Below are 25,948 nucleotides of genomic sequence, written 5' to 3'. Positions count from 1 at the left end.
CTATGAGACCACTACCCCAAACCCCTGAACCAAAAAAACTAATCCTATGAGATACTTATTTGTAGCTAACTTTTTTTTTTTTTTTTAGTATCAACGGCTACAGCCTTTTTGTGTGTGTGTGCTGATATTTTTGTTGTAAAATTAAATATAGCATTTTATTTGTCATTTTACTCCTTTTTTAAGTTTTTCTATTGTGATATCACTCACAATAGTCAAGCTGTGTACCTATTACACTTAATCGATGCCAGTTTTCCCATCAGCATAGATAAAGATTCAGTACTTCTCACAGAATGATTCTCCACCTCCCCCCCATAACCACTAGTAACCATTGGGGGGTTTTGGTTTTGTTTCTAATAATATTTTACTGTGTTCTTGGTGAAAGTTTACACAGAAAATTAGGTTCCCATTTGACAATTTCTATACAAATTGTTCTGCAACATTAGTTACACTTTTCACAATGTGTCAACATTCTCTTTAGTTGACTTCTGTTTGTTCTGTTTCCAGTATTCTAGTTTCCTTGCCCCCTTATCTTCTCATCTTTGCTTTAGAGTACTTATTCACCTTTTAGTCTCATACAGATGGTCTTTTAATAGAGCACCATACTCACAGATAATATCCTTTATTTTGTGTATCAATCTGTCATTTCCCTAAAAGGTCACCCCAGGGGAAATAACTGTTTTTATATATTTAGCTAGTCTTGCCGTTTCATGTAAGTGATACCTAGGGTTTTCAACAGCTAATTTTTCAGAAGTAGATCCCTACACCTTTCTTACAAGGCGCCTCTGGGCAGAGTCAAACCTCCAACCTTTCAGTTAACAGCCGAGTGCTGTTAACTGTTGGCACCACCCAGGGACTCTGTTAATAGATGTAGGGAGAAAAATCATATGACTACTTCCATACATGATTAAAATGCCTTGAAAAGAACTCAACACCTATTCTTAATAAAAACTCTTGAGGAAATAGAAGTGAATACTTCCTTAGTATGACAAAATATATTTGTCTCAATCCTAAACCCAGCATCTTACACAATAAGGAAACCCTAGAGGCTAAGAACAAGAGAAGAATCCCCACTATTTTCACTACTCTTTGCATTTAGAGGCATACAAGTTGAAAAAGAAAAAATAACTTTACACATTTGAAGACGACATGAGAGTATTCCTAGAAAATCCTAGAGAATCAATGGCAAAAACAGACTACAAAATGCTTTAACGGAGTAGGATATAAAATTAACAGGAAAAAATAAACACCATTCTTATATACAAATAACTCATTAGAAGATAAGATGAATAAGAACACTCCATTTACAGTGGCAAAAGGAAGCAAAAAGGCAAAATACTTGGGAATAAACTTAAGGAATGTTTTTGAAGATGACTGTAAAATATTCCTTGAAGACAGAGATTTGAACAGAAAGGCATCCCTTGTGCTGGTTCAAAGAGCCCATCATTATCAAGATGTCAGTTCTACCCAGGCTGATTTATCAATGTAATCCAATCACAAAATTCCTATGAGTTTCTTTCTTAGACAAGAAAAAAAGTAGGTAGGAGATAGACAAGTTGACCCTAAAGCTTATTTGGAAAAACACACACACAAGAACGGATAGAAAAACACTCCAAAGGAAGAATTATGAGCTCTATCATATACTGAAACATACTACAAATTATCTATAACTAAAGCAGTATGAAACCAGTGCATGAATAGACAGACTGACCAATGGAATAGAGTGCAACATCCAGAAATAGATCCAACTAGTGTGATGACCAAGGCGCCCTGGTAGCACAGTGTATAAAGCACTCGAGTGATAACCAAGAGGTCGGTGGTATGAAACCACTAGCGGCTCCATGGGAGAAAGATGTGGCAATCTGCTTCGTAAAGACTTACAGCCTTGGAAACCCTGTGGGGTCGGTATAAGTTGGAACTGATTCAACGGCAGTGGGTTTGGTTTTCGGTTTTTTAGTGTGATGACCCAGAAGCCCTGGTGGCAGTGGTTAAAGCACTCAGCTGCTAACCAAAAGGTTGGTAGTTCAAACCCACCAGTTGCTCTGCGGGAGAAAGATGTGGCAGTCTGCTTCGGTAAAGACTTCCAGCCTTGGAAACCCTGTGGGGCAGTTCTACACTGTCCTATATGTTCGCTGTGAGTCAGAATCTACTTGATGGCACACAACAACAGTGCATGATCAAGTCACTAGGGGATGCAAATGGTTTGCGCTCAATTGCTAACCTTCAGCTTGGTGGTTTGAACCCACCCAGCAGTGCTGTTAAAGATAGACCTAGCAAGCTGCTTCCATTAAGATTACAGCCCATGCAAGATACATAAAACAAACTCTGTCAGCATTGAAAAGTGAGATAGACAGCTCCACGATAATAGTAGGAGACTTCAACACACCACTTTTGGTGAAGGAATGGACATCCAGAAAGAAGCTCAATAAAGATGCGGAAGATCTAAATGCCACAATCAACCAACTTGACCTCATAGACATATACAGAACACTCCACCCAACAGCAACCAATGTTCCAGCACATGGAACATTCTCTAGAATAGACCACATATTAGGTCATAAAGCAAGCCTAAGCAGAACCCAAAACACTGAAATATTACAAAGCATCTTCTCTGACCATAAGGCCATAAAAGTCGAAATCAATAACAGAATAAGCAGGGAAAAGAAATCAAACACTTGGAAACTGAACAATACCCTGCTCAAAAAAGACGGGATTATAGAAGACATTAAGGATGGAATAAAGAAATTCAGAGAATCCAATGAGAATGAAAACACTTCCTATCAGAACCTTTGGGACACAGCAAAAGCGGTGCTCAGAGGCCAATTTATATCAATAAATGCACACATCCAAAAAGAAGAAAGGGCCAAAATCAAAGAATTGTCCCTACAACTTGAACAAACAGAAAGAAAGCAACAAATGAAACCCACAGGCACCAGAAGAAAACAAATAATAAAAATTAGAGCTGAACTAAATGAAATAGAAAACAGAAAAACAATTGAAAGAATTAAAAAGATCAAAAGCTGTTTTTTTGAAAAACTCAACAAAATTGATAAACCACTGGCCAAACTGACAAAAGAAAAACAGGAGAGGGAGCAAATAACCCGAATAAGAAATGAGATGGGCAATATTACAACAGACCCAACTGAAATTAAGAATCATATCAGATTACTACGAAAAACTGTACTCTAACAAATTTGAAAACCTAGAAGAAATGGATGAATTCCTAGAAACACACTACCTACCTAAACTAACACAAACAGAGGTAGAACAACTAAATAGAACCACCCGTAACAAAAGAAGAGATTGAAAAGGTAATCAAAAAACTCCCAAAAAAGAAAAGCCCTGGTCCGGGCGGCTTCACTGCAGAGTTCTACCAAACTTTCAGAGAAGAGTTAACACCACTACTACGAAAGGTATTTCAGAGCACAGAAAAGGATGGAATACTACCAAACTCATTCTATGAAGCCACCATATCCCTGATACCAAAACCAGGTAAAGACACCACAAGAAAAGAAAATTATAGACCTATATCCCTCATGAATATAGATGCAAAAATCCTCAACAAAATTCTAGCCAATAGAATTCAACAACATATCAAAAAAAAAAAAAATTCACCATGACCAAGAGGGATTCATACCAGGTATGCAGGGATGGTTCAACATTAGAAAAAAAATGTAATCCACCACATAAATAAAAGAATCACACAATTTTATCAATTGATGCAGAAAAGGCATTTGACACAGTTCAACACTCATTCATGATAAAAACTCCCAGCAAAATAGGAATAGAGGGAAAATTTCTCAACTTAATAAAGGGCATTTATACAAAGCCAACAGCCAAGATCACCCGAAATGGACAGACCCTGAAAACATTCCCACTGAAATTGGGAACCAGACAAGGATGCCCTTTATCACCACTCTTAATCAACACTGTGCTGCAAGTCCTAGCCAGAGCAATTAGGCTAGATAAAGAAATAAAGGGCATCCAGACTGGCAAGGAAGAAGTAAAAGTATCTCTATTTGCAGATGACATGATCTTATACACAGAAAACCCTAAGGAATCCTCCAGAAAACTACTGAAACTAATAGAAGAGTTCAGCAGAGTAACGGGATACAAGATAAACATACAAAAATCAGTTGGATTCCTCTACACCAACAAAAAGAACACCGAAGAGGAAATCACCAAATCAATGCCATTTACAATAGCCCCCAAGAACATAAAATACTTAGGAATAAATCTTACCAGAGATGTAAAAGACTTATACAAAGAAAACTACAGTACACTTCTGCAAGAAACTAAAAGAGACTTACATAAGTGGAAAAACATACCTTACTCGTGGATAGGAAGACAACATTATAAAAATGTCTATTCTACCAAAAGCGATCTTATACATTTAATTCAATTCCGATGCAAATCCCAAGGATATTCTTTAATGAGATGGAGAAACAAATCACCAACTTCATATGGAAGGGAAAGAGGCCCCGGATAAATAAGGCATTACTGAAAAAGAACAAAGTGGGAGGCCTTACTTTACCTGATTTTAGAACCTATTATACCGCCACAGTAGTCAAAACAGCCTGGTACTGGTACAATAACAGATACATGAACCAATGGAACAGAATTGAGAATCCAGACAAAAATCCATCCACATATGAGCAGCTGATATTTGACAAAGGCCCCAAAACAGTTAAATGGGGGAAAAGACAGTCTTTTTAGCAAATGGTGCTGGCATAACTGGATATCCATCTGCAAAAAAAATGAAACAAGGCCCGTACCTCACTCCATGCCCAAAAACTAACTCAAAATGGATCAAAGACCTAAATATAAAATCTAAAATGATAAAGATCATGGAAGAAAAAATAGGGACAAGGTTAGGAGCCCTAATACATGGCATAAACAGTATATAAAACATTATAAAGAATGTAGAAGAAAAACTAGATAACTGGGAGCTCCTAAAAATCAAACACCTATGCTCAACCAAAGACTTCACCAAAAGAGTAAAAAGACTACCTACAGACTGGGAAAAAGTTTTTAGCTATGACATTTCTGACCAGCGCCTGATCTCTAAAATCTACATGATACTGTAAAAACTCAACTACAAAAAGACAAATAACCCAATTAAAAAATGGGCAAAAGATATGAATAGACACTTCACTAAAGAAGACATTCAGGTAGCTAACATATACATGAGGAAGTGTTCACGATCACTAGTCATTAAAAAAGCCATTAGAGAAATGCAAATGAAAACTACAATGAGATTTCATCGCACTCCAGCAAGGCTGGCATTAATCCAAAAAACACAAAATAATAAATGTTGGAGAGGCTGTGGAGAGACTGGAACACTTATACACTGCTGGTGGGAATGTAAAATGGTACATCCACTTTGGAAATCGATTTGGCGCTTCCTTAAAAAGCTAGAAATAGAACTACCATACGATCCAGCAATCCCACTCCTTGGAATATGTCCTAGAGAAATAAGAGCCTTTACACGAACAGATACATGCACACCCATGTTTATTGCAGCACTGTTTACAATAGCAAAAACATGGAAGCAACCAAGGTGCCCATCAACGGATGATGAATGGATAAATAAATTATGGTATATTCACACAATGGAATACTACGCATCAATAAAGAACAGTGAGGAATCTGTGAAACATTTCATAACGTGGAGGAATCTGGAAGGCATTATGCTGAGTGAAATTAGTCAGTTGCGAAAGGAAAAATATTGTATAAGACCACTATTATAAGAACTTGAGAAATAGTTTAAACTGAGAAGAAAACATTCTTTTGTGGTTACGAGACGGGGGAGAGAGGGGGGAGGGAGGGTGGATGGGAGAAGGGTATTCACTAATTAGTAGATAAGAACTACTTTAGGTGAAGGGAAAGACAGCACACAATACAGGGGAGGTCAGCACAATTGGACTAAACCAAAAGCAAAGAAGTTTCCTGAATAAACTGAATGCTTTGAAGGCCAGTGTAGCAGGGGCAGGGGTCTGGGGACCATGGCTTCAGGGGACATCTAAGTCAATTGGTATAATAAAATCTATTAAGAAAACATTCTGCATTCCACTTTGAAGAGTGGCGTCTGGGGTCTTAAACACTAGGAAGCAGCCATCTAAGATGCATCAATTGGTCTCAACCCACCTGGATCAAAGGAGAATGAAGAACACCAAGGACACAAGGTAATTATAAGCCCAAGAGACAGAAAGGGCCACATGAACCAGTGACTACATCATCCTAAGACCAGAAGAACTAGATGGCGCCCGGCTACAACTGATGACGGCCCTGACAGGGAACACAACAGAGAACCCCTGAGGGAGCAGGAGAGCAGTGGGATGCAGACCCCAAATTCTCATAAGACCAGACTTAATGGTCTGACTGAGACAAGAAGGACCCCAGTGGTCATGGCCCCCAGACCTTCTGTTACCCCAGGACAGCTTCTGGGGTACCATTCCTGAAGCCAGCTCTTCAGACATGGGTTGGACTGGACAATGGGTTGGAGACGGATGCTGGTGAGGAGTGAGCTTCTTGGGTCAGGTGGACACTTGAGACTATGTTGGCATCTCCTGCCTGGAGGGGAGATGAGAGGGTGGAGGGGCTTAGAAGCTGGCAAAATGGACACGAAAAGAGAGAGTGGAGGGAGAGAGGAGGCTGTCTCATTAGGGGGAGAGTAACTGGGAGTGTGTAGCAAGGTGTATACGGGTTTTTGTGTGAGAGACTGACTTGATTTGTGAAGTTTCGCTTAAAGCACAATAAAAATTATTAAAAAAAAAAAAAAAAAAAGATTACAGCCCAAAAAAACCTATGGAGCAGTTCTGCACTGCAACACATGGGGTCACCGTGAGTCAGAATCAACTTGACAGCAACTAACAACAAAAGTGTACAATCTAGCACACGACCACTGCAGTAACTCACTGAAACAAATATAATCTTTTTAACAAATGATGACAATTGGGTAGCCATTTTGAAAAAGATAAAATTAGATCCATTCCTTACAGCAGACACAAGAATAAGCTCTAAATGGACGAGACAGATAAATAAGAAGATTTAAAGTGTATAAGTCCTAGAAGAAAATGTGGGTGACCTCCTCTATCTTAAGTAGTCAAGAGACAAATGATAACCTGGGAGGAAATATCTGCAACATTTATCACAGATAAAGGGCTAATATTGCTATTATATAAAAACATTTAAATTTTGAGGAAAAAAAAAAAGACCAAAAATCATATAGAAAAATGGGCAAAAGACATGTACAGACAATTCACAAAAAGATATACAAACGGCCTTTAAACAAGTGAAAAGATATTGAACTTCACTCATAATGCAATTTAAATGCAAATTAAAACTACACTGAGATCCCATTTCTTACCCATCAGATTGACAAAAATTCAAAAGCCTAACAACGCACTCAGTCTGCAAAGCTGAGGGAGACAGGCACTCTTCTGCATTATTAGTTCGAGTGTAAGATGGTACAACACCCACATATGTATTTACACTTTGACCCAGCAATCCTAATTCTAAGAATTTACTCTGAAGATACGCCTGCAACAATATGAAAATACATACATGCATGGTTATTCATTACAGCATTATTTGTAATATCAAAATACTAAAATCTACCTAAATGTCCAAGCATAGGTTTCACAGATTAAATTATATCCCCCCAAAAATGTGTGTATCAATTGGGCTGGGCCATGATTCCCGGTATTGTGTGATTTTCCTATATGTTGTAAATCCTGCTTCTATGATATTAATGAGGAAGGATGGGTGGCAGCTGTGTGAGGCAGGACTCCATCTACAGGATTAGACTGTGTCTTGAGGCAGTCTCTTGAGATATAAAAGATAGAAGCAAGTGGAGAGACAGGGGGACCTCATACCACCAAGAAAGCAGCACCAGAAGCAGAGCACACCCTTTGGACAAGGAGTCCCTGCACCTGGGAAGCTCCTCGACCAGGGGAAGATTGAGGACAAAGACCTTCCTCCAGAGCTGACAGAGAAAGCCATCCCCTGAAGCCAACACCCTGAATTTGGACTTGTAACCTAGTAGACTGTGGTTTGCTGGGTTTTAGGCTGTGAGAAAACAAATTTCTCTTTGTTAAGGCCATCCACTTGTGGTATTTCTGTTATGGCAGCACTAGATGACTAAGACAATAGGAAATCAGAAATCATGGTACATACAGAAAATGCAGTACCATACCAAAAGGCCAAACCCATTGCCATTGAGTCGATTCCAACTCACAGCAACCCTATAGGTCAGAGTAGAACTGCACCAGCGTTGCCAAGGAGTGGCTGGTGGATTCGAACTGCTGACATTTTGGTTAGCAGCGAAGCTCTTAACCACTGCGCCACCAGGGCTCCATTTTATAAAACAATAAGGTTGCTATGGAGTGATATGGAGGGATTTCTAGTAGATACTGTTAAGCGAAAGGGCCCTGGCAGCACAATGGTTAAGCGCTCGGCTGCCAATGGAAGGGTGGTTAGAAACCACCAGCCACTCCATGGAAGAAAAGGCCTGGCAGTCTGCTCTCATGAAGATTAGAGCCCAGGAAACCCTATGGGCAGTTCTACTCTGTCCTGTAGGGTTGCTATGAGTTAGAATCAACTCAATGGCACACAACAATAAAGTGAAGAATGCGAAGTGCAGGAGTAAATACAGTATGCCATCTTTTGTATAAGAGTGAAAAATATTTACTTACCTTCACAAAAAAAAAGACATTAAAGATAAACCAGAAAACAATGAACTTGGTTACCTGTAAGGGGTGGGGAGTGGGGAACAGGGAATTCAGTTGTGCACAGGGTCACCATGAGTCGGGGGCCAACTCACAATTGTAATGCCAGCTAACAACAACACTTCGATAAGTGTATCTTTTTGTATAGTTCTGAATTTTGGAAGCATGTCAACGTTCTACATATTCAAAAATTTAAATTAAAAAGGATGGGAGAGTAGAGAATCTTAAACTGAAATCAAAGTGCAACAAATGAACTCAACTGTATTTCAAATAAATACCATAAACATACAGAAGAGAAAAAAAGGAAGACTACAAGTAATGTATGAGCACAGTATTTGACTATATACCTTCAGTCTCAGGTGGATTGGAGGGCAGAGGGAAATTGCAAACAAATGCTGTACTGTTTTTAGTAGGCTTATCTTTTTGTAGTGATGTGGGCAAGGCAGTTCTGAAAAAAATTTAGATCACATATAGAGATAGATAGCTGCCGTCGGGTCAACTCTGACTCATGTTAGATGTACAGCAGAATGAAACATTGCCTAGTCCTGTGTCATCTTCAAGATCACTGACATGTTCGAGTCTATCATTGTGGTTACTGTGCCAATCCATCTTGCCCAGGATCCCCCTTGCCCTCATTTCACCAAACATGATGTCTTCCTCCAGCAATTAATCCGTCTTGATAACATGTCCAAAGCAAGCAAACGACAATGTTCTGTTGTGATCCCTAAGGTTTTCATTGGCCAATTTTCAAAAATAGATCGCCAGGCCTTTCTTACTAGTCTGTCTTAGTGTGGAAGCTTCACTGAAACGTGTTCACCAGGGATGACCCTGCTGATATTTGAAATACTGGCGGCATAGCTTCCGGCATCACAGCAACACACAAGCCACCACAAAACTACATACTGATCAAAATTAACAGTATGACAAACTGACAGACAGGTGGTAGAGATCACATATAGAGTTGAGATAATAAGAAAATGGATTGATGTTGTTTAGGGTGTCACCAAGGAAGAAGGAACATACAAGTATGGAATGGCTGACTACAAGAAAGAACCCTGAGGAGACAAACTGAAATTGGAGGTATTGGTGTGAAATCATGATTTCTAAAATATGTAGACATAGATGTAGATACATTTTATGTACGTATATTTCTATATTGTGTACACATCTTCATAGTTCCAAGCTTGGGCTGCTGAAAGGATCAAGAAACAAAGACATCCTGGTAGCACATCTAGTGCTCAGAGCTTCATCTCTAATATCATTCCTCACTACAAGCAGCCAAGAAACCTTGGAGAAATACTGATTCCAGGGTTGAGGCAGGCAACCAGGATGAGCCTAAAACATTTGCTATGCCAGAAAGGAAGGATGTTTAAAAAAAAAAAAAATGATGGCATATTACAAGACAGGGGAGCCGGCTTGAAGAGTCTCCGCCTGGCAAAATCTGAGACAATTTAAGCACCAAAATAATTAGGTAACACATTTAATTGTAAAGCATTTAAAAAGCTAGGAATTCATGAGTCCACACTGAAAATTAAAAAAATAAATAAGTAAATAGAGGAGAAGGGAGGGCTCCTGCTCACAGCAGAATGCTGAGCCCAGTGACCACTGGCAAGTAGAAGGAGCGCTGTAGTTGGAAAATCAGTGTTCTGCAACCATCATAGTAGGATACCATCAGGAAAGAATCACCCATAGGTGTTAAATCTAGGGGAAATTTCTGATGAGGCGCACTGTATTTGCATGGTCTTAAAAAAAAAAAAAATTTTTTTTTTTTTTTTTTAAAGAGTCTCCCACTGATTATTAATTTCAAGGAGGGAAACAGAACACAGTGGAGAAATCAGGCAACAGCTTGGCCAGTTGATCAAAATTTACAGCATCAACAAAAGGCAGTTAGACACCCTGAACCTCCAGACGTGAGACCCTGAGAAGGGGACATCACCTATGTAGCATTCCAGCTGAGAAGGTATGACCTGACTCTAAGCATGAAGATACTTTAGATAAACCCAAAATGAGCAGTATCCTTATTAAAAAAAAAAAAAAAAATTGTGGAAAGATTCCAGATTAAAGCAGGCCAAAAAGATAGGCAAGTAAATGCCATATCTAACCTCAGACTAGATCCTGTACTGGAGGGGGAAAGAAAGTATAAATAACATTACTGGGTCAATTGACAAAATCGGAATACAGACGGTAAAGCACTGTTATTAGTGTTTTAATTTACTGACATCGATAACCACACTGTGGTTATGTAAGAGAATTTCTCTAGTCTTTGGGTACATACACTAAAATATTTAGGGGTAAAGGGCCAGATGTCTGTGACTTACCCTCAAATGGTTCAGGGAAAAAAAATGAGCTGTGTGTGCACATGTGTAGACAGAGATGGAGGCCCAAAGGAGAAGAATCTGTATATGTGATAAAGCCAATGAGGTAAATGTTAACAATCAAATTTGAGTAAAGGGCATAGAGTTTTCTTTACACTATTGTATTTTTGCAGCTTTACTGTTAGTATGAAATTATCTCCAAACAAAAAGTTTTAAATGTTTTAAAAACTGTGGTAGTAAGAAGTTAGACTATCTTTCCTTGGAGGTAGACAGAGGAGCATGTAAAGTATTCCCAACACCAAGATGACTGTAAATCTAAAAGTAAATGCTCAAAATCATCTTTCAAATAACTCCAGATGCTAATTTCATACAATTTTCTGTACACTTACTACTAAAACTAAACACAGTCCTTTATACATAAAAGAGTAGAAAGCCCTAACCACATCTACGGTGCTGCTTCGTATTAAAGATGCTGACCTCAGGATAACTGAAACATCTGATTACATGTGAATAGTCTCTGATTCCTTTTCATCATATTCAGTGCGGTGTCAGGGACACTATAATATCCATTTGATCAGTGCTCATCAAGCACTCACAGTGGGCTACATGTCATTCATTTAACCCTCGTAAGTCATGACCACTCATGTGTGATCAGTGAACCAGCGGCATTTGCCTCACCTGAGAGACTGTTGGAAATGCAAAACCTGAGACTCCCAACCCAAATCTTACTGAATCAGAATCTACTTCAAACTTTAACAAGATCCTTGGGTGATTCATATGCACATTAAAGTTAGGGAAGCACTGCCCTAAGTGACCAAACTCAATAGAGGTTTATTTCTTGCTCCCACTAAATCTGATCCTCCAGAGCAGCTCTCTCCATCTATGACTCATGCTTCTTATGTTTCTACATCTCAACTCATGGCCTCCGCAGTCATCAAGGCAGGGGAGAGAGAGCAGGGAAGATGGCACAGAATATCTGATAGCAGGCTCAGAAACAGCTCGTTAACTTCCAACCCACCCTCCACTGGCCAAAACGCAGTCACAGTGCCCCAGGCCAATTGCAAAGAAGCTAGGAAATTAGATGTCTTGTGTGCCCAGGGTGAGAAAATGAATCAAGGTCATTAAAGGATACTGGAGTCTCTCAAGAATACCAAGGAAAAGTTGAATAACCAGGCTGAGCAAAGGCAGAGCCAGGAGAGTTAAGACCATCATCAGCCCAAAAAACTCATTGCCGTCAACTCAATTCTGACTCACAGCAACCTTACAGGACAGAGTAGAACTGCCCCATACAGTTTCCAAGGAGTGCCTGGTGGATTCCAACTGCCGACCTTTTGGTTAGAAGCCATAGCACTAAACCACTATGCCACCAGGGTTTCCACAGGAGTTCTAATTCCCTCAGTTCAAATTCTGAAACCAAAGTCCAGCCAGGGAACTGGCTCATCTTGCATCAAGTGGTTTACTCCCAGTCAAATCAGTTGGCAATTCCAAAAAAAGTGGATGTGAACTAACAAAATATTTAAAAGACATCTTGGTACTAACCAACATGCAAACTTACAAACAATCCCAAATTATACAGAGTCTAAGAAAGACTTTCTCAAAGTTTATTTAAATATCTAATTACAAAAAATGACACACGCTTATTTAGGGGAAAAATATAGAAAGTATATAAAGTACAAAATGATATCTTTCCCCCTCTAAATCCCACTCTTCAAAAGTAATCCATTAGAATTCTGGAGTGTTCTTCCGGATCTTTTCTACACAAACAGATACACATCCACATACAAAAAGATTTTAAATAGGTCATACATTAATCTACAACCAAACTTACTCACCCAGCAATGTGTCATGGGCATCCGTCCACATCTGTACAAACGGATCCACCTCAATCTTAACAGCTAGTCAGTATTCCTTAAGATGGCTTTTAACCAGTCTCCTATTAATGGACATTAAAATTATCTTTTTTTTTAGTGACCAAAATGCTATGCTAAATATCAATGGTATTTGTATTTCTGTCAGAATCCCAAACCAAAACTAAACCTATTACCATCAAGTCAATTCCAACTCACAACAACCCTATAAGACAGAGAAGAACTGCCCCACAGAATTTCCAAAACTGTAATCTCTACAGAAGTTGACTGCCACATCTTTCTCCCACGGGCCCACAGGTGGGTTTGAACTGCTGACCTTTTGGTTGGGAGCTGAGCGCTTTAACCACTGCACCACCAGGGATCCTTAGAGTCCCAAAATTAGGGTCAAAATAAGTCTTCAGTTTTGACAGGTGCTACCAAATTGCCCTCCAAAGGAACAGTACCAATCTGTACTCTTAAAACCGGTGTATGAGCACTCTGTAGTCCATAGATGTGCTTACAAGGAACATAATAAACATGCCCCTAGAGTTGTGAGAATTAACAGAAGCACTTACAATCACTCCTGGCATTGCTCAGTAAGTGATAATACCCAAAAAAAGAAAAAAAAAAACCACTGCTGTCAAGTCAATTCCAACTCATAGTGACCCTATAGGACAGAGCTGAACTGCCCCATAGGGTTTCCAAGGAGCAGCTGGTAGACTCAAACTGCCGACCGTCTGGTCAGCAGCCGTAGCTCTTAATCACTATGCCACCAGGGTTTCCTAATAAATACTAGCTAATAATATTCACTCATCATCTATTGCATTTACAAGGAAGTGGAAAGTGGGTCTCTTAGTTCTCCTTCATAATCAGGCTCAATTCCCATTCCTTATTTGGCCATACCCAATTTGGTGGAACATCACTCCTTTAACTACTAAAAAAACAGAACCAGCCCAGAGCTGGAGGATGAAATGCAAAAACTGAGTGGGACATCATCACTGAAAGGCACTAACTCCATGCCTTGGTTCCTGGACCCACATATACTGGCGGGTTATAAGAAAACCTGAACCAAATACTGTTCCCTGATTCACAATACATACCAGAGGACAAACCCCTAACCTCTCAAAATGAACAAAACTTAAGTCTATTGTTCCAGAACCCAAAACCAGTGCCGTCGAGTCGATTCCGACTCACGTGTTCTAGAACCGTGGTTCTCAAAGTATTGTCCAGGGACCTGTGGGGATTCCTGCAGCCCTTAGGATTCCTGAGGTCCACAAAGTCAAACAAAAACTACTTTCATAACAATACTACGTTTTTTTTTCTTTTGTCTTTTTCATCTCCATTCTCTCATGAAAGTACAAAAGTTTTTCAGTGGCTACATGACACATGATTTTGCAACACATTGAATGCAGAAGCAGTTATAAGAATCCAAAGATTTAAGTCAGACATAAAAGAGAGAGGCAAAAATGTAAAAAAAAAAAAAAAAAGCAATCTTTTCTCACTAAATTTTCTTTTGTTTTGGGAAATGTAGTTTGGGTCTTCAAAACCCATGTAAAATTGTAACAAATTTATTATTTTAAAGAAATATTTTTAAAATGTATCTGCTTTAATTTCTTATGTAGTAAATACCCATAGATATAATCCATAAAAACAAAAGCTTTTTGGAGTCCTTAGTAACATTTTTTTTCAATGCCTCCTATGAAATCCTTTTGAATAATTTTCAACTGTGTAAAGAGGTCCTGAGACCAAAAAGTTTGAGAACTGCTGCTCCATAAAACCAGCTGTCTCCAGTGACAGGGTATGTTCACAGACATTAGCCCATTGCTTCAATTATCTATGAAAGTCAGAGACAACCTCTGAGGAAAACCACGATACTACAGAAGATTTTCAGGTCTCAGAGATGGTAGCACAGGCAAAGAAATGACAGGTAGAGGAGACAAACCTAAGCACAGAAAAAATGGGTATTCCAATTAGATCACTGGCCCCTCCATGATAAAAGGGTAAAAAGTAATCAACCTGACACTAGGTAACTGGCTGGTCCTAAAGATTTATCATCATTTGGGAACTCAGGATTATTTACTACTGGTAGGAAACTGGGCACCTCGTACCAGTAGAAGCCACAATGGCCACAGAGAGGGAACGTCTGTACTGTTGAGTTCCAGGCATAGCCTCCATGCCTACCCCCATAGTCGCTCTGTTATTGCGCCCTTTGAATAAGCACTTACTTCTATCCAAAAAGCAGTTATCCTGTCTGATTAAGAATGTCCCCTGCTGTGGCATTCACATGGACCAAATGTTTTCAAGCTCAGGGCTGTCATATAGCCCTTTCCCAAACCTTCTTCCAGAATAAACAGGAATTTTAACTTCCACTTAAAAAGAAAAAGGGAAGTCACATCCATAGCGTCCCTTCCCAACCTACCTTATTATTAATCCTTCCATCTTATTTTATTCCAAGTCCTTGACCCTCAGGTAAACCCATTAGCCACTGCCTAGAAGTCTTCAAATAGTGACTTCAAGCTATTTTTCAGGTTTCCTAATCCTAGGGAGAGTATGTGCCTAGTCCTCTGACCTCAGGGCATCCCAAGGAAGAGACTAAGAATGCAACAGTTCACTTGCACCTGGCGCTGACAAGCTCACAAAATCAGGTGTAAGCCCAAGCAATGTATTGTTGCCTTTTATTATTTGAACGAGGGTGAGTCCCTTCATGTCTCTACTAGGCACTTTCTTCTCTGTTGTTGTTTTTAGGTGCTATCGAGTTGGTTCCAACTCATATGACCCTACAGGACAGAGTAAAATTGCCCCATAGGGTTTCCAAGGAGTCACTGGTAGATTTGAACTGCCGGCCTTCTGGTTAGCAGCTCTTAACTACTGCACCACCAGGGCTCTGCCTTTCTTCTCCAACAACCCTTAAATGTTGGGTTAGGAAGCCAATGTGAGACTTTCGCCTTTGCTGAAACTATCCATTGCATGGCCTAATATTCTTGGTAGCTTCATTTATTTACAAAACCCATCTAATACCTCAGCCTCTCAGTTCCCTGATTATTTCAACAATCTTTTCTTAGCCCCAACTTTAGTCACCTTTTCCTATACCCACAACCTTGCTGTACCAATATGTACAATACCTCTAAAGCGTGTATGTCAATGCGTCCCATTCTCTGTCCACTCTAACATTCCTTGAACCACATTAGGACCTCTAAACCATTGACCCCACCACTTATCACTGTCCATCACCCTCCTCATAACCTCATTCCTAGCTTACAAACCATGGTCCATGATTAAACCCTTCCTTACCTCAACTTCCCTTCCCCTCTCTCCTCCATCATACTAACCTGGCAATCCTAGGCAAACTCAACTCTCACAGCCAAGTAGCAGACCACTGGTAGAGAAAAAGGCACTTTCTGCTGACTGATCTCACTTTAAATAAATAAATACCAGTTTTAATGGACCTAGCACTTCTAGCAATATTACTACATTTCACGAGGCAATTTTGCTCCTCTCTACTAGAAAAATATTTCAAACCTTCCCCTAAGATGAGTCATTTAGCAACCACTTCCCTAATTGTCTTCAAATCTCTCAATCACTACTGCTGTTACCTTCTCTGGCATCTCTTCTTACCCATATTTGAAGGTATTCTCCTGCTGTAACCCACGTTCAGTCCTTGGCCAAGCTGGACTCCATCATCTCACCAAGGAAGTGTTTCTTTATTGCCTGGTCACATTTACTCACACTGCATCTCAAATGTAGTTGCTTCATTTTCTATAATTGATCTGTCTCTAGAACATGGGCTTTTTTTCTATAATTAATCTAATCTTCCCCACGAACACCCATTCTAGTGAACAGCTAGGAAACTTGAAACCTGCCGAATAATATCTCAATCTCTTCCAGTTAATATTCAGACATTCAACTCCTTACCAAAAAAAAAAGCTGATTTAAATTGTTGCTTTCAGGTAAATTTTTCTTCAGGTGAGGCTTATGAGATATCCTGGAAATAATGATGGCAAGAAGACCTTGGAACTGTGGTATCCCTCTGGATCCTCACTAGTCTCTGCTACAGAGAGATGATCAGGTCCAATGGCCAGACTGCGCCATCTCACCTTTCAGGATCATAGTTGCCCCCATTCATGGTGGCCATCATCCTGACCTTTAGCCTATAGTCACACAGTCCTTTGTCATGATACTTACTGTTTCACAAGACATCTCAGCAACTCCACATCCCTCACAGTGGTATGGGAGCATTCTGGAGTCCCCTGGTACCATAAGCTCATCTATCTAGTCACTTACTTCTACCACTGCTGTGCTATATAGCCCTCAATGTTGGCATAGCAGCAAACCGCATAGCTGTCTCCCCTCAAAATTTCCAGTAAGGTGCAGAGTCAAAGACCCTTTGTTTTTTGCTTACCCCTCAACCCATCTAACACTGCCTATTCTAACTCCAGAACTTTGGCCAGACAAGGTCAGGACACATATCTCACAATCTGTTTTTCCTATCTCTGTCCCCCTTTTTCCCACAATCCACCGGGGTTGAAAGGGACAGACTTTCCACTTTCAATTCATTCTCCTTCTTCCTGGGAGGCACTAAGTCTCAAGTTCACCTTTAACAATGGCAAAGATATTCTCTTTGCCCTACAGAAGAAAGTACCTTTAGAGTTCACCAAGTGTAGTTCTTGATACAGAAGCTGAAGGCAACATGGAACCAGGGCTTCAAACAGGTTCTTTCCAGTTCAAACCCCTGCTGAGAATCTGAATTTCTAACAAGTGCCCAGGTGATGCTAATGATGCTGGTTAGGGACCAATTCTGAGAACCACTAGTACAGCCAAAATCCCAAACCAAACCCGTTGCTGTCGAGTGATTCCGACTCATAGCAACCTACAGGACAGAGTAGAACTACCACATAGGGTTTTCAATGAGTGACTGGTGGATTTGAACTGCTGGCCTTTTGGTTAGCGGCTGAACTCTTAACCACTGAGCCACGAGGACCCCGCTAGTAGAGCAGTGGTTCTCAAAATCTATTATTCATGAGAATCACCTGGAACACATCCAAACACCTTGAGGGACTGAGTTACTGGGACAGAGGGCTAGGGACAATGGTCCCTGGGGACATCTAGGTCAACAGGCATAACACAGTTAATAAAGAAAATGTTCTACATCCTACTTTGGTAAATAGTAGCATCTGGGGTCTTAAAAGCTGCAAGTAGCCACCTAAATACACATCTATTGGTTCCATCACGTTTGGACCAAAGGAGAATAAAGAAAACCAGAGACACAAGGACTAATGGACCACATTAACAACAGCCTCCCACCAGCCTGAGCCCAGAAGAACTAGATGATGCCCAGCTACCACCACCAACTGCTCTGACAGGGATCACAATAGCAGGCTCCAGACAGAGCAGATGAAAAACATAGAACAAAATTCAAATTCACAAAAAAAGACCAGACTTACTGGTCTGACAGAGACTGGAGGAACCCCCTAAACTATAGCCTTCAGACACCCTGCTAACTCAGCACTGAAGCCACTCCCAAAGTTCACCTTTCAATCAAAGATTAGACAAGCCTATAAAACAAACAGTAACACAGGTGAGGAATGTGCTTCTTAGTTCAATCAAGTATACAAGACCAAATGGGCAAAACCTGCTCAAAAGCAAAGATGAGAAGGCAGGGACAGGAAACCCAGACGAATGGACATAGGGAACCCAGGGTGGAAAGGGAGAGAGTGCTGACACATTGAGAGGATTGCAACCAATGTCACAAAACATTTTGTGTACGTATTTTTAAATTAGTAATTTATGCTGTAAATTTTCTCCTAAAACAAGATAAAATTAAAAAAAAAAATCGTGGGGATCTTGTTAAAATGTAGATACTGATTCAGTATATCTGGGGTAGAAATACAAATTCTCAGCAGGGGTTTGAACCTCTGCTCAGAACTTTAGAAAACCAAAGATAAACATACAGCGACTTAAAATTTCCCAGAATAGTACCTTTTCACATCTTCAACAGTTTGCATCTCCTGTGTGCTAGGCCCAGAGACACGAATATTTTAAGCTTAGGTCACTACCTTAGGGAGTGAGGAGACCTACAAATAATTACAATGGAATTTAACATGCTCCATCTACCAAAACAAACAGAAAATAAAATATAAGCAAGCCCTTTGTCAACCTATCTTTCTTAGCTCCATCAAACTGAAAATGCATGCAACAGCAAGGAAAGAAAGAAAAAAAAAGCAGTTGCCATTCAGTGATTCCGACTCATGGCGACCCCATTTGTGTCTAAGTAGAACTGTGTTCTATAGGGTTTTCAATGGTTGATTTTTCAGAAGTAGATTCCCAGGCCTTTCTTCCAAGATGCCTCTGGTTGGACTCAAACTTCCAACATTTCAGTTAGCAGCCAAGCACATTAACTGTTTATAACACCTATGGACTCAATGGCAAGAAGGATAATATAAATGTCACAATTTCATTTTCATTTAATCTTTCTCCAATTTGCATACTTCATTTTTTTCCATTCATGAAAAAAAAAAAACAGAACCAATTCCTTATTGAGGAAAAAAGTAACAGAAGCCATGAAATGAGTTTAAGTTTCTCTATTGTAAATAAATATGAACTGAAGCACTACTCAAAAAGCCCAAGACCAAAGGAAATCAAGGAAAACTTTATGGCAATAAATATTTGGAGACTAATGAAGTAACCACAGTAAACATCTGTTCTATTTTGCACCCCCCAGAACTGTTACATAATTGTTACAAGCTAATGTTTTCATTCCATTACTTCATTCAAATGGAAGGCAGCAATAGGGCAGGGACAGCTAGGAGGGAAATTCTGTGGGACATCCATACTACAAACTAAGGGCTTACTATGTACTAGGCATTGGGGCTGTAAAGCTGAAAGATGCCATATGTATTCTCAAGGACTTTGCTATTGACAGTGGACACAGAGAGACAAATTTTACTTACAAGATACAAGGAACACAGAAACTGTACCCTCTGGTGATGGATCTTCAACAGTGGTAGAGAAATGCGTGAAACAATGGCCCAACCTTTGCTTTCCTGATGCTATTTTCGGGCTGCTGTGATTCCCAACTAGGCACTCCAGAAACACCACAACCACAGAAGCAGAAGTCTTCAACAGATCACTTACTACCACAGTACTAGTGGCCTATATCCTGATAATCCACATTAAGTACAAATGCATTTTTTGCATAAAGTACTAATAAGCAGGTATCTTTTAATATGAAAAATCCATTTGTTTGTTTTAGTGGTTTATTTATTTATTTATTATTATTTTTTTGGATGCTGGCATTTACCTATATCCCTTTTCCCGTGTTTTTTTTTTCTTAAAAAAAAGTCATTGCCATGGAGTTGATTCCGACTCACGGCAACCCTATGGAAGAGAGTACAACTGCCTCATAGGGTTTCCAAGGAGCTGTTAACCACTGGTGCACCCAGGGCTCCTTCCCACGTTTATGTTTCATGATTGCCCCACTGTATGAATACTGGTAAGAAGCAGAGCCTGCTTCCTATGTTAAAAGTTGAAAAGACCAAAAACTCACCTCCTCAATTTCCCTTGCAGGGGGCTGCAGACAGTAACATAAACACAGCCAAGCCAACACTAAGGACTTTGAATCAGAAGTTAATACCATAAAAAAGCGTGGCTGACAGCACGCTTCCCGATAGTTTCCTCAGTAGCAACAACCAGTTTTCCAAGCAGTAGCAGCAGCGGCAGCCGCCGCCATGGCAGCATCAGGGTCCAGGGTCCAGAGTGCTGGTGGTACACACGGCAGAGTCCAGTATTACCAGGCAGCAGAAGGGGTGCCCTCCCCACTCCCCCAAACACCAATGACTTCTACAGTGCAGTTCTGACTGTGGAGCTTCCCTTGGTTTCTGCCCACTTCAGAGCCTAGTTTCTCCAGATCCTACAGCAATGTTGAGGGAACTCTCCAGTACCGTTTCATGAGATTCCTTTTTTTTTTTTTTTTTTTTGCTTAAATCACTACAATTCTTACAAATAAGAAAAATGTGTGGTAGACAGGATTAATGAAGTGCTATGATAAATCAAGTGCCATTCCTGTCACAATAGGTTGTGTTTGTGTAGTTTATCTTGGCAATTGGACAATTCGTTGGGTCACATGACCCAAATTCAGCTCTGATAATTCAGTTACAGAATTCAGCATCATTTATTCATTCTAAAACTTTTCTATTCCGAGTACTAAATAATTTGGTAGTATGATTTTATCTGCAAAATGACCCATATCTCCACCATCAATTAATATTATACGACTTAAGAAACAGTTTTCTACTTTAGACCACATCCACACTCTGGATAGACCCCAAAGCATTTAACAGGATGAAAAACCCAACTTTCTGTAATTTGCACAAATGAGAATCAAGGATCTATGATTTTAAATGCCGAGGGCTTCAGGAAAAAGGCAAGTCTTGAAAGGAATGAATTGTTTTCAATCACACAGTTTCTAAAACAAAGATATGGCTCTCTCCCAACAACACGTATTCTTAAATGCTATCTTTACTTCAAGAAGCAACAGATACAATTATATGGTAAGGTTAAAATGTAAAATCAAATTAATTCCCCAATTACAAACCAAATCAATTCAATTATGAACCAAAGAAGGATGTTGTCACATTAATGGTAAAGCTACAGATCTGAGCTTTGAACTTACCTCCCCCCTCCACCCACCCCAGTCCCAGACTAATAGGTATGGTGGTTGTTATTTGCAGCCCAAACGGCTCTGCCCATAGCAACTCCACATACAACAGCATGAAATGTTACCCAGTCCTGTGCCATCTTCACAATAGTCGGTGAGTTTGAGTCCACTGTTGTGGCCACTGTGTATTTTGAGTGCCTTCCAATCTAGGCGGTTCATTTTCCATAACTATATCCAGCAATATTCTGTTGTTATCCACAGGATTTTCACTGGCTAACTTTCAGAAGTAGATTGCCAGGCCTTTCTCCCTAGTCTGTGTTGTCTGGAAGCTCCACTGAAACTTGTCCACCATGCGTGACTCTGCTAGTATTTGAAATAACAGTGGCATAGCTTCCAGCATCATAGCAACAAGCAAGCCACCACCAAAAAACCAAAACCGAACCCACTGCCGTTGAGTCGATTCCAACTCACAGCAACCCTACAGAACAGAGTAAAACTGCCCCATAGAGTTTCAAAGGAGTCCTGGTGGATTCCAACTGCTGACCTTTTGGTTAGCAGGGGTAGCACTTAACCACTATGCCAGTGGGGTTTCCCAAGCCACCACGGTAGGGCAAAATTATGATGGGTAGTAGAATGATAAACAGAGAAAAGATTGAAGTTCTCAAGGATTTCATTTTATTTGGATGCTCAATCAACAGCCATGGAAGCAGCAGTCAAGAAATCAAATGACGCATTGCACTGGGTAAATCTGCTGCAAAGGACCTCTTTAAAGTGTTGAAAAGCAGGGATGTCACCTTGAAGACTAAGGTGTGCCTGACCCAAGTCATGGTATTTTCAATCACATCATATGCATGTGAAAGCTAGACGGTGAATAAGAAGACCAAAGAACTGATGCCTTTGAATTGTGGTGTTGGCGAAGAATATTGAATATACCATGGACTGCCAAAAGAACGAACAAATCTGTCTTGGAAGAAGTACAACCAGAACGCTCCTTAGAAGCAAGGATGGCGAGGCTGCGTCTTACATACTTTGAACATGTTGTGAGGAGGCATCAGTCCCTGGAGAAGGACATCATGCTTGGCAGAATACAGGGTCAGTGGAAAAGAGGAAGACCCTCAACGAGGTGGACTGACACAGTGGGTGCAAAAGCAAGCTCAAGCACAGCAACAATTGTGAGGATGGCGCAGGATCCAGCAGCATTTCGTTCTGTTGTGCAGGAGTCGGAACCGACTAGACAGCACCTAACAACGACAACAGTAGGATGGGTGTGGAAGAGCAGTCAAAATGATCCCACTCATCTCAAACTGGAAACAGAGCTCTTTCTGGCACATAATAGAAACTGAATAATATTTGTTGATTGAATACAATGTGACATAGTTACATAAATTTCTTTCGCAAAGCACTTTACACTGGCACAGTGCTTCAAGGTTTACAAAACACTTTCACATGATGTCTTGCATCTAGATAGGCAGTGAAGAGTTAGACTTGCCTGCAAAACCGTTAAGTGGCAAAGAACACCATCCTACCCCAGTAACTTATGTGCCCATACACATTTTTTTGCACCTCTATTTCAACCCTTCTGATAGCACTCTATTACACTTTATTATCTCTCTTACTTGATCTGCCCTCGTCCCGTTTATCTTCCTATCCCCTGACCAAACAGTCCGGACCATAAACAGCAATTACAAAAACAGAAAAAGGGCCAAACCCATTGAGTCGATTCCGACTCATAGCTACCCTATAAGACAAAGTAGAACTGCCCCTATAGGGTTTCCAAGGAGTGCCTGGTGGATCCGAACTGCGGACCTTTTGGTTAGCAGCCGTAGCTACTAACTTCTCCACCCCGGTTTCCAAATAAGAAACCAAATCCCGTTGCAGCCGACCTTGTAGGACAGAGCAGAACTGCCCTATAGGGTTTCCAAGACTTATAAATCTTTATGGAAGCTGCCACATCGCGGCGGCTGGTGGGTTAAAAAGCCAACCTTTCCATTAGCAGCCGAGCGCTTAACCACTGCGCCACCAGAGCTCCTTGGACCATAGGCAGTGCCCAGTAAACACGAGGATTCATCCGCGCCTCCAAGCCCCGTCTGTGCCCCGTGGAGCCTCAGCTGTGAGCCTGATTTACACCTACTCCTTTTCTCACCCATCCTCGCCCTTCACCTGTGATTCCCACAGCACCACCAATGAAGCTCCACTCAGCCCACAGACTTTTTGTTTCTCATCAAAATTACCCACGACCGCAAAGCCAACTCTTCAGACAGGGATTGGGCTGGACTTTATGGGATAGAAAATGATACTGGTGAGGAGTGAGCTTCTTGGGTCAAGTAGACACATGAGACTCTGTGGGCAGCTCCTGTCTGAAGGGGAGATAAGAGGGCAGGGGGGGTCAGAAGCTGGACGAACAGACAGGAAAATGGAGAGTGGAGGGAAGGAGTGTGCTGTCTCATCAGGGGGAGAGCAAATAGGAGTATATGGCAAGGTGTATGGAAGGTTTTGTATGAGAGACTGACTTGGTTTGTAAACTTTCACTTGAAAAAAAAAAATTACCCACGACCCAACGGTTCCCCTGCCTGCCCCACCGGCTCCCCCAGTTCCTACCCCAGCCGGGGGGCAGTGGGGTGCGCGTGCCCAGCTCTGCCCTGCCGAGCCCCTCCGCCTCACCCGGGGGGCGACGGGACCGGGCTGTCACCGCCACTCGCCCCGGGAGCACCGCGTCCGGGACGGCGGGGCGGGCACCTCGCAGGGGCCCACCTGCCCGCCCGCCGCCCCGCGCAGCTCGGGACCCAGGTGGGCGAGGGCGCCCGGTCCGTACCCGAGCAGGCAGCGGTCGCAGACGGCGCCACGACTCCCCTTGCACACCGTGTACGCCAAGGGATCCGAGCGGAAGAGCAGGTCTCCGGGCCGCAGGGCCGCTGAGGCGCGCAGCCCGTTGCCCCGGTCGGCGGTGCGGAACTTTTCCACCTTGGGCGCCTCCATCCTTTCGCAGTTCCCGCAGCTCGGAAGTCTACCTGGTCCTGAGCCTCCGGGGCGCCGGGGCCGCGCGCCTGCGCCCTGCGCGCGCACGTACCCGAGGGGCGGGGCTGGCTGCCGGCCTCTGAGCATGCGCAGACTGCGTGCAGGGCGTCCCGCGGAGCAGGGCCCGGAGGTCTCACCTGGCGGCGCGGGCCTCTGTCGCCCAGGGCGGCTCTGCGGAGGCCACGTCGTTGCGGCTCTTTATCTTCCAACTTTTTATTATGAAAATTTAATGTTTACGAAAAAGTTGAAAGAACCCTCCCTCTGAATCCAACCATTCTAAGCATTTTGCCTTTTCTGCTCGTTCTTTTTTCTCTTTATAGGGATGTAAGGTGCGTGTGTGTGTATACAGACACATACACATATGTTGTTGAACCATTTGCAAGTAAGTTACAGACACCGTAACATTTCATAACTAATACTTCCCATGGTTACATTTAATATTTAAATACTTCAGCAGGCAGTTCCTCAGAGTAAGAACAGTATCCTGTAAAACTACACTGTCTTTGTTACATCTATGGAATTAACGGTTCTATAGTTCTACTCTGTTCTATAGGGTCGCTATGAGTCGGAATTGACTCCACGGCACTGGGTTTTTGATAATATCAAGCAAAACCTGTATTCACTTTAAAAATGCCTTTCCTAACTGGGTTGTTCTTTTTAAAAACCAGGAGGCAATCAAAGTTCACACATTAGCTTTTTGATGACCTTGATTCTTTTAAAAATCCAAGCTAGGAGTCTTGTAAGACCTCAAACCTGGTTCTCCAACACTCTTTGACAAGTCTGTGTGCAACCCTCCAACTATTTAGTAACTTTTATGCTTAAATCAGCCAGAGCTGACTTTTTTGCTTGCTGGATCCTAACTGATAATACACAGTCCCACATTCTGGGTTTGATAGGTTGTTTTCTCATGATGTCATTTAACTTGTCCCTCTTTCCATGTATTTCCTGTAAACTGCAAGGGAGGTGTAGAAGCTACTCTAGAGGCTTGATTTAATTGAAGTTAAACATTCTTTGGCAAGAATTCCACTGTACACACTGATGATACTGTACACTTCATATTCTAGAACATCACGTCAGGAAGTGTAAGTCAGGGTGTCTCATTATTAATAAAACTAAGTTTGATCAGTTGGTTAAAGTGGTAATTGATAGAGCTTTTCATTGTAAAGGTACCTTTTCTCTTTGCAATTAGTACATAATCTGTGAGGTGATACTCTGGCATTGTAAGAATAGCTTAACTCCCAAAACCAGGGAGAGGCAGACTTCGACACTCCTAAAGTAGTCCTGAATTGGCTGTGGTATAACAGGAACAGCAGTGCACCAGGATTCTGAAGACATGGATTTGAGTTCTAGTTCTGTGATGTCACCTTAGGTAACTTCTCTGAGCCTGTTGTA

The 25,948-nt window shown here is 41.3% G+C and overlaps 1 protein-coding gene across 2 annotated transcripts in view; it reads right to left on the bottom strand.

Moving 5' to 3' along the window:
- SMYD3 (SET and MYND domain containing 3) overlaps nucleotides 1-24,588 on the bottom strand; it is a 799,439-nt gene extending 774,851 nt beyond the window's left edge. For both annotated transcript variants that reach the window (XR_007515309.1, XM_049868604.1), the window contains exon 1: nucleotides 24,354-24,588. Coding sequence is in view for 1 of the 2 variants with exons in the window: in XM_049868604.1 (XP_049724561.1) it covers nucleotides 24,354-24,517 (164 nt within the window). In the remaining variant the exon portion in view is untranslated. The remainder of the gene's footprint in view (nucleotides 1-24,353) is intronic.
- Between the last annotated feature and the right edge of the window lie 1,360 nt (nucleotides 24,589-25,948).

This window comes from Elephas maximus, chromosome 24 (assembly GCF_024166365.1).
Source record: "Elephas maximus indicus isolate mEleMax1 chromosome 24, mEleMax1 primary haplotype, whole genome shotgun sequence".
Lineage (NCBI taxonomy): Eukaryota > Metazoa > Chordata > Mammalia > Proboscidea > Elephantidae > Elephas > Elephas maximus.
This window is presented reverse-complemented; position numbering and strand designations above follow the sequence as displayed.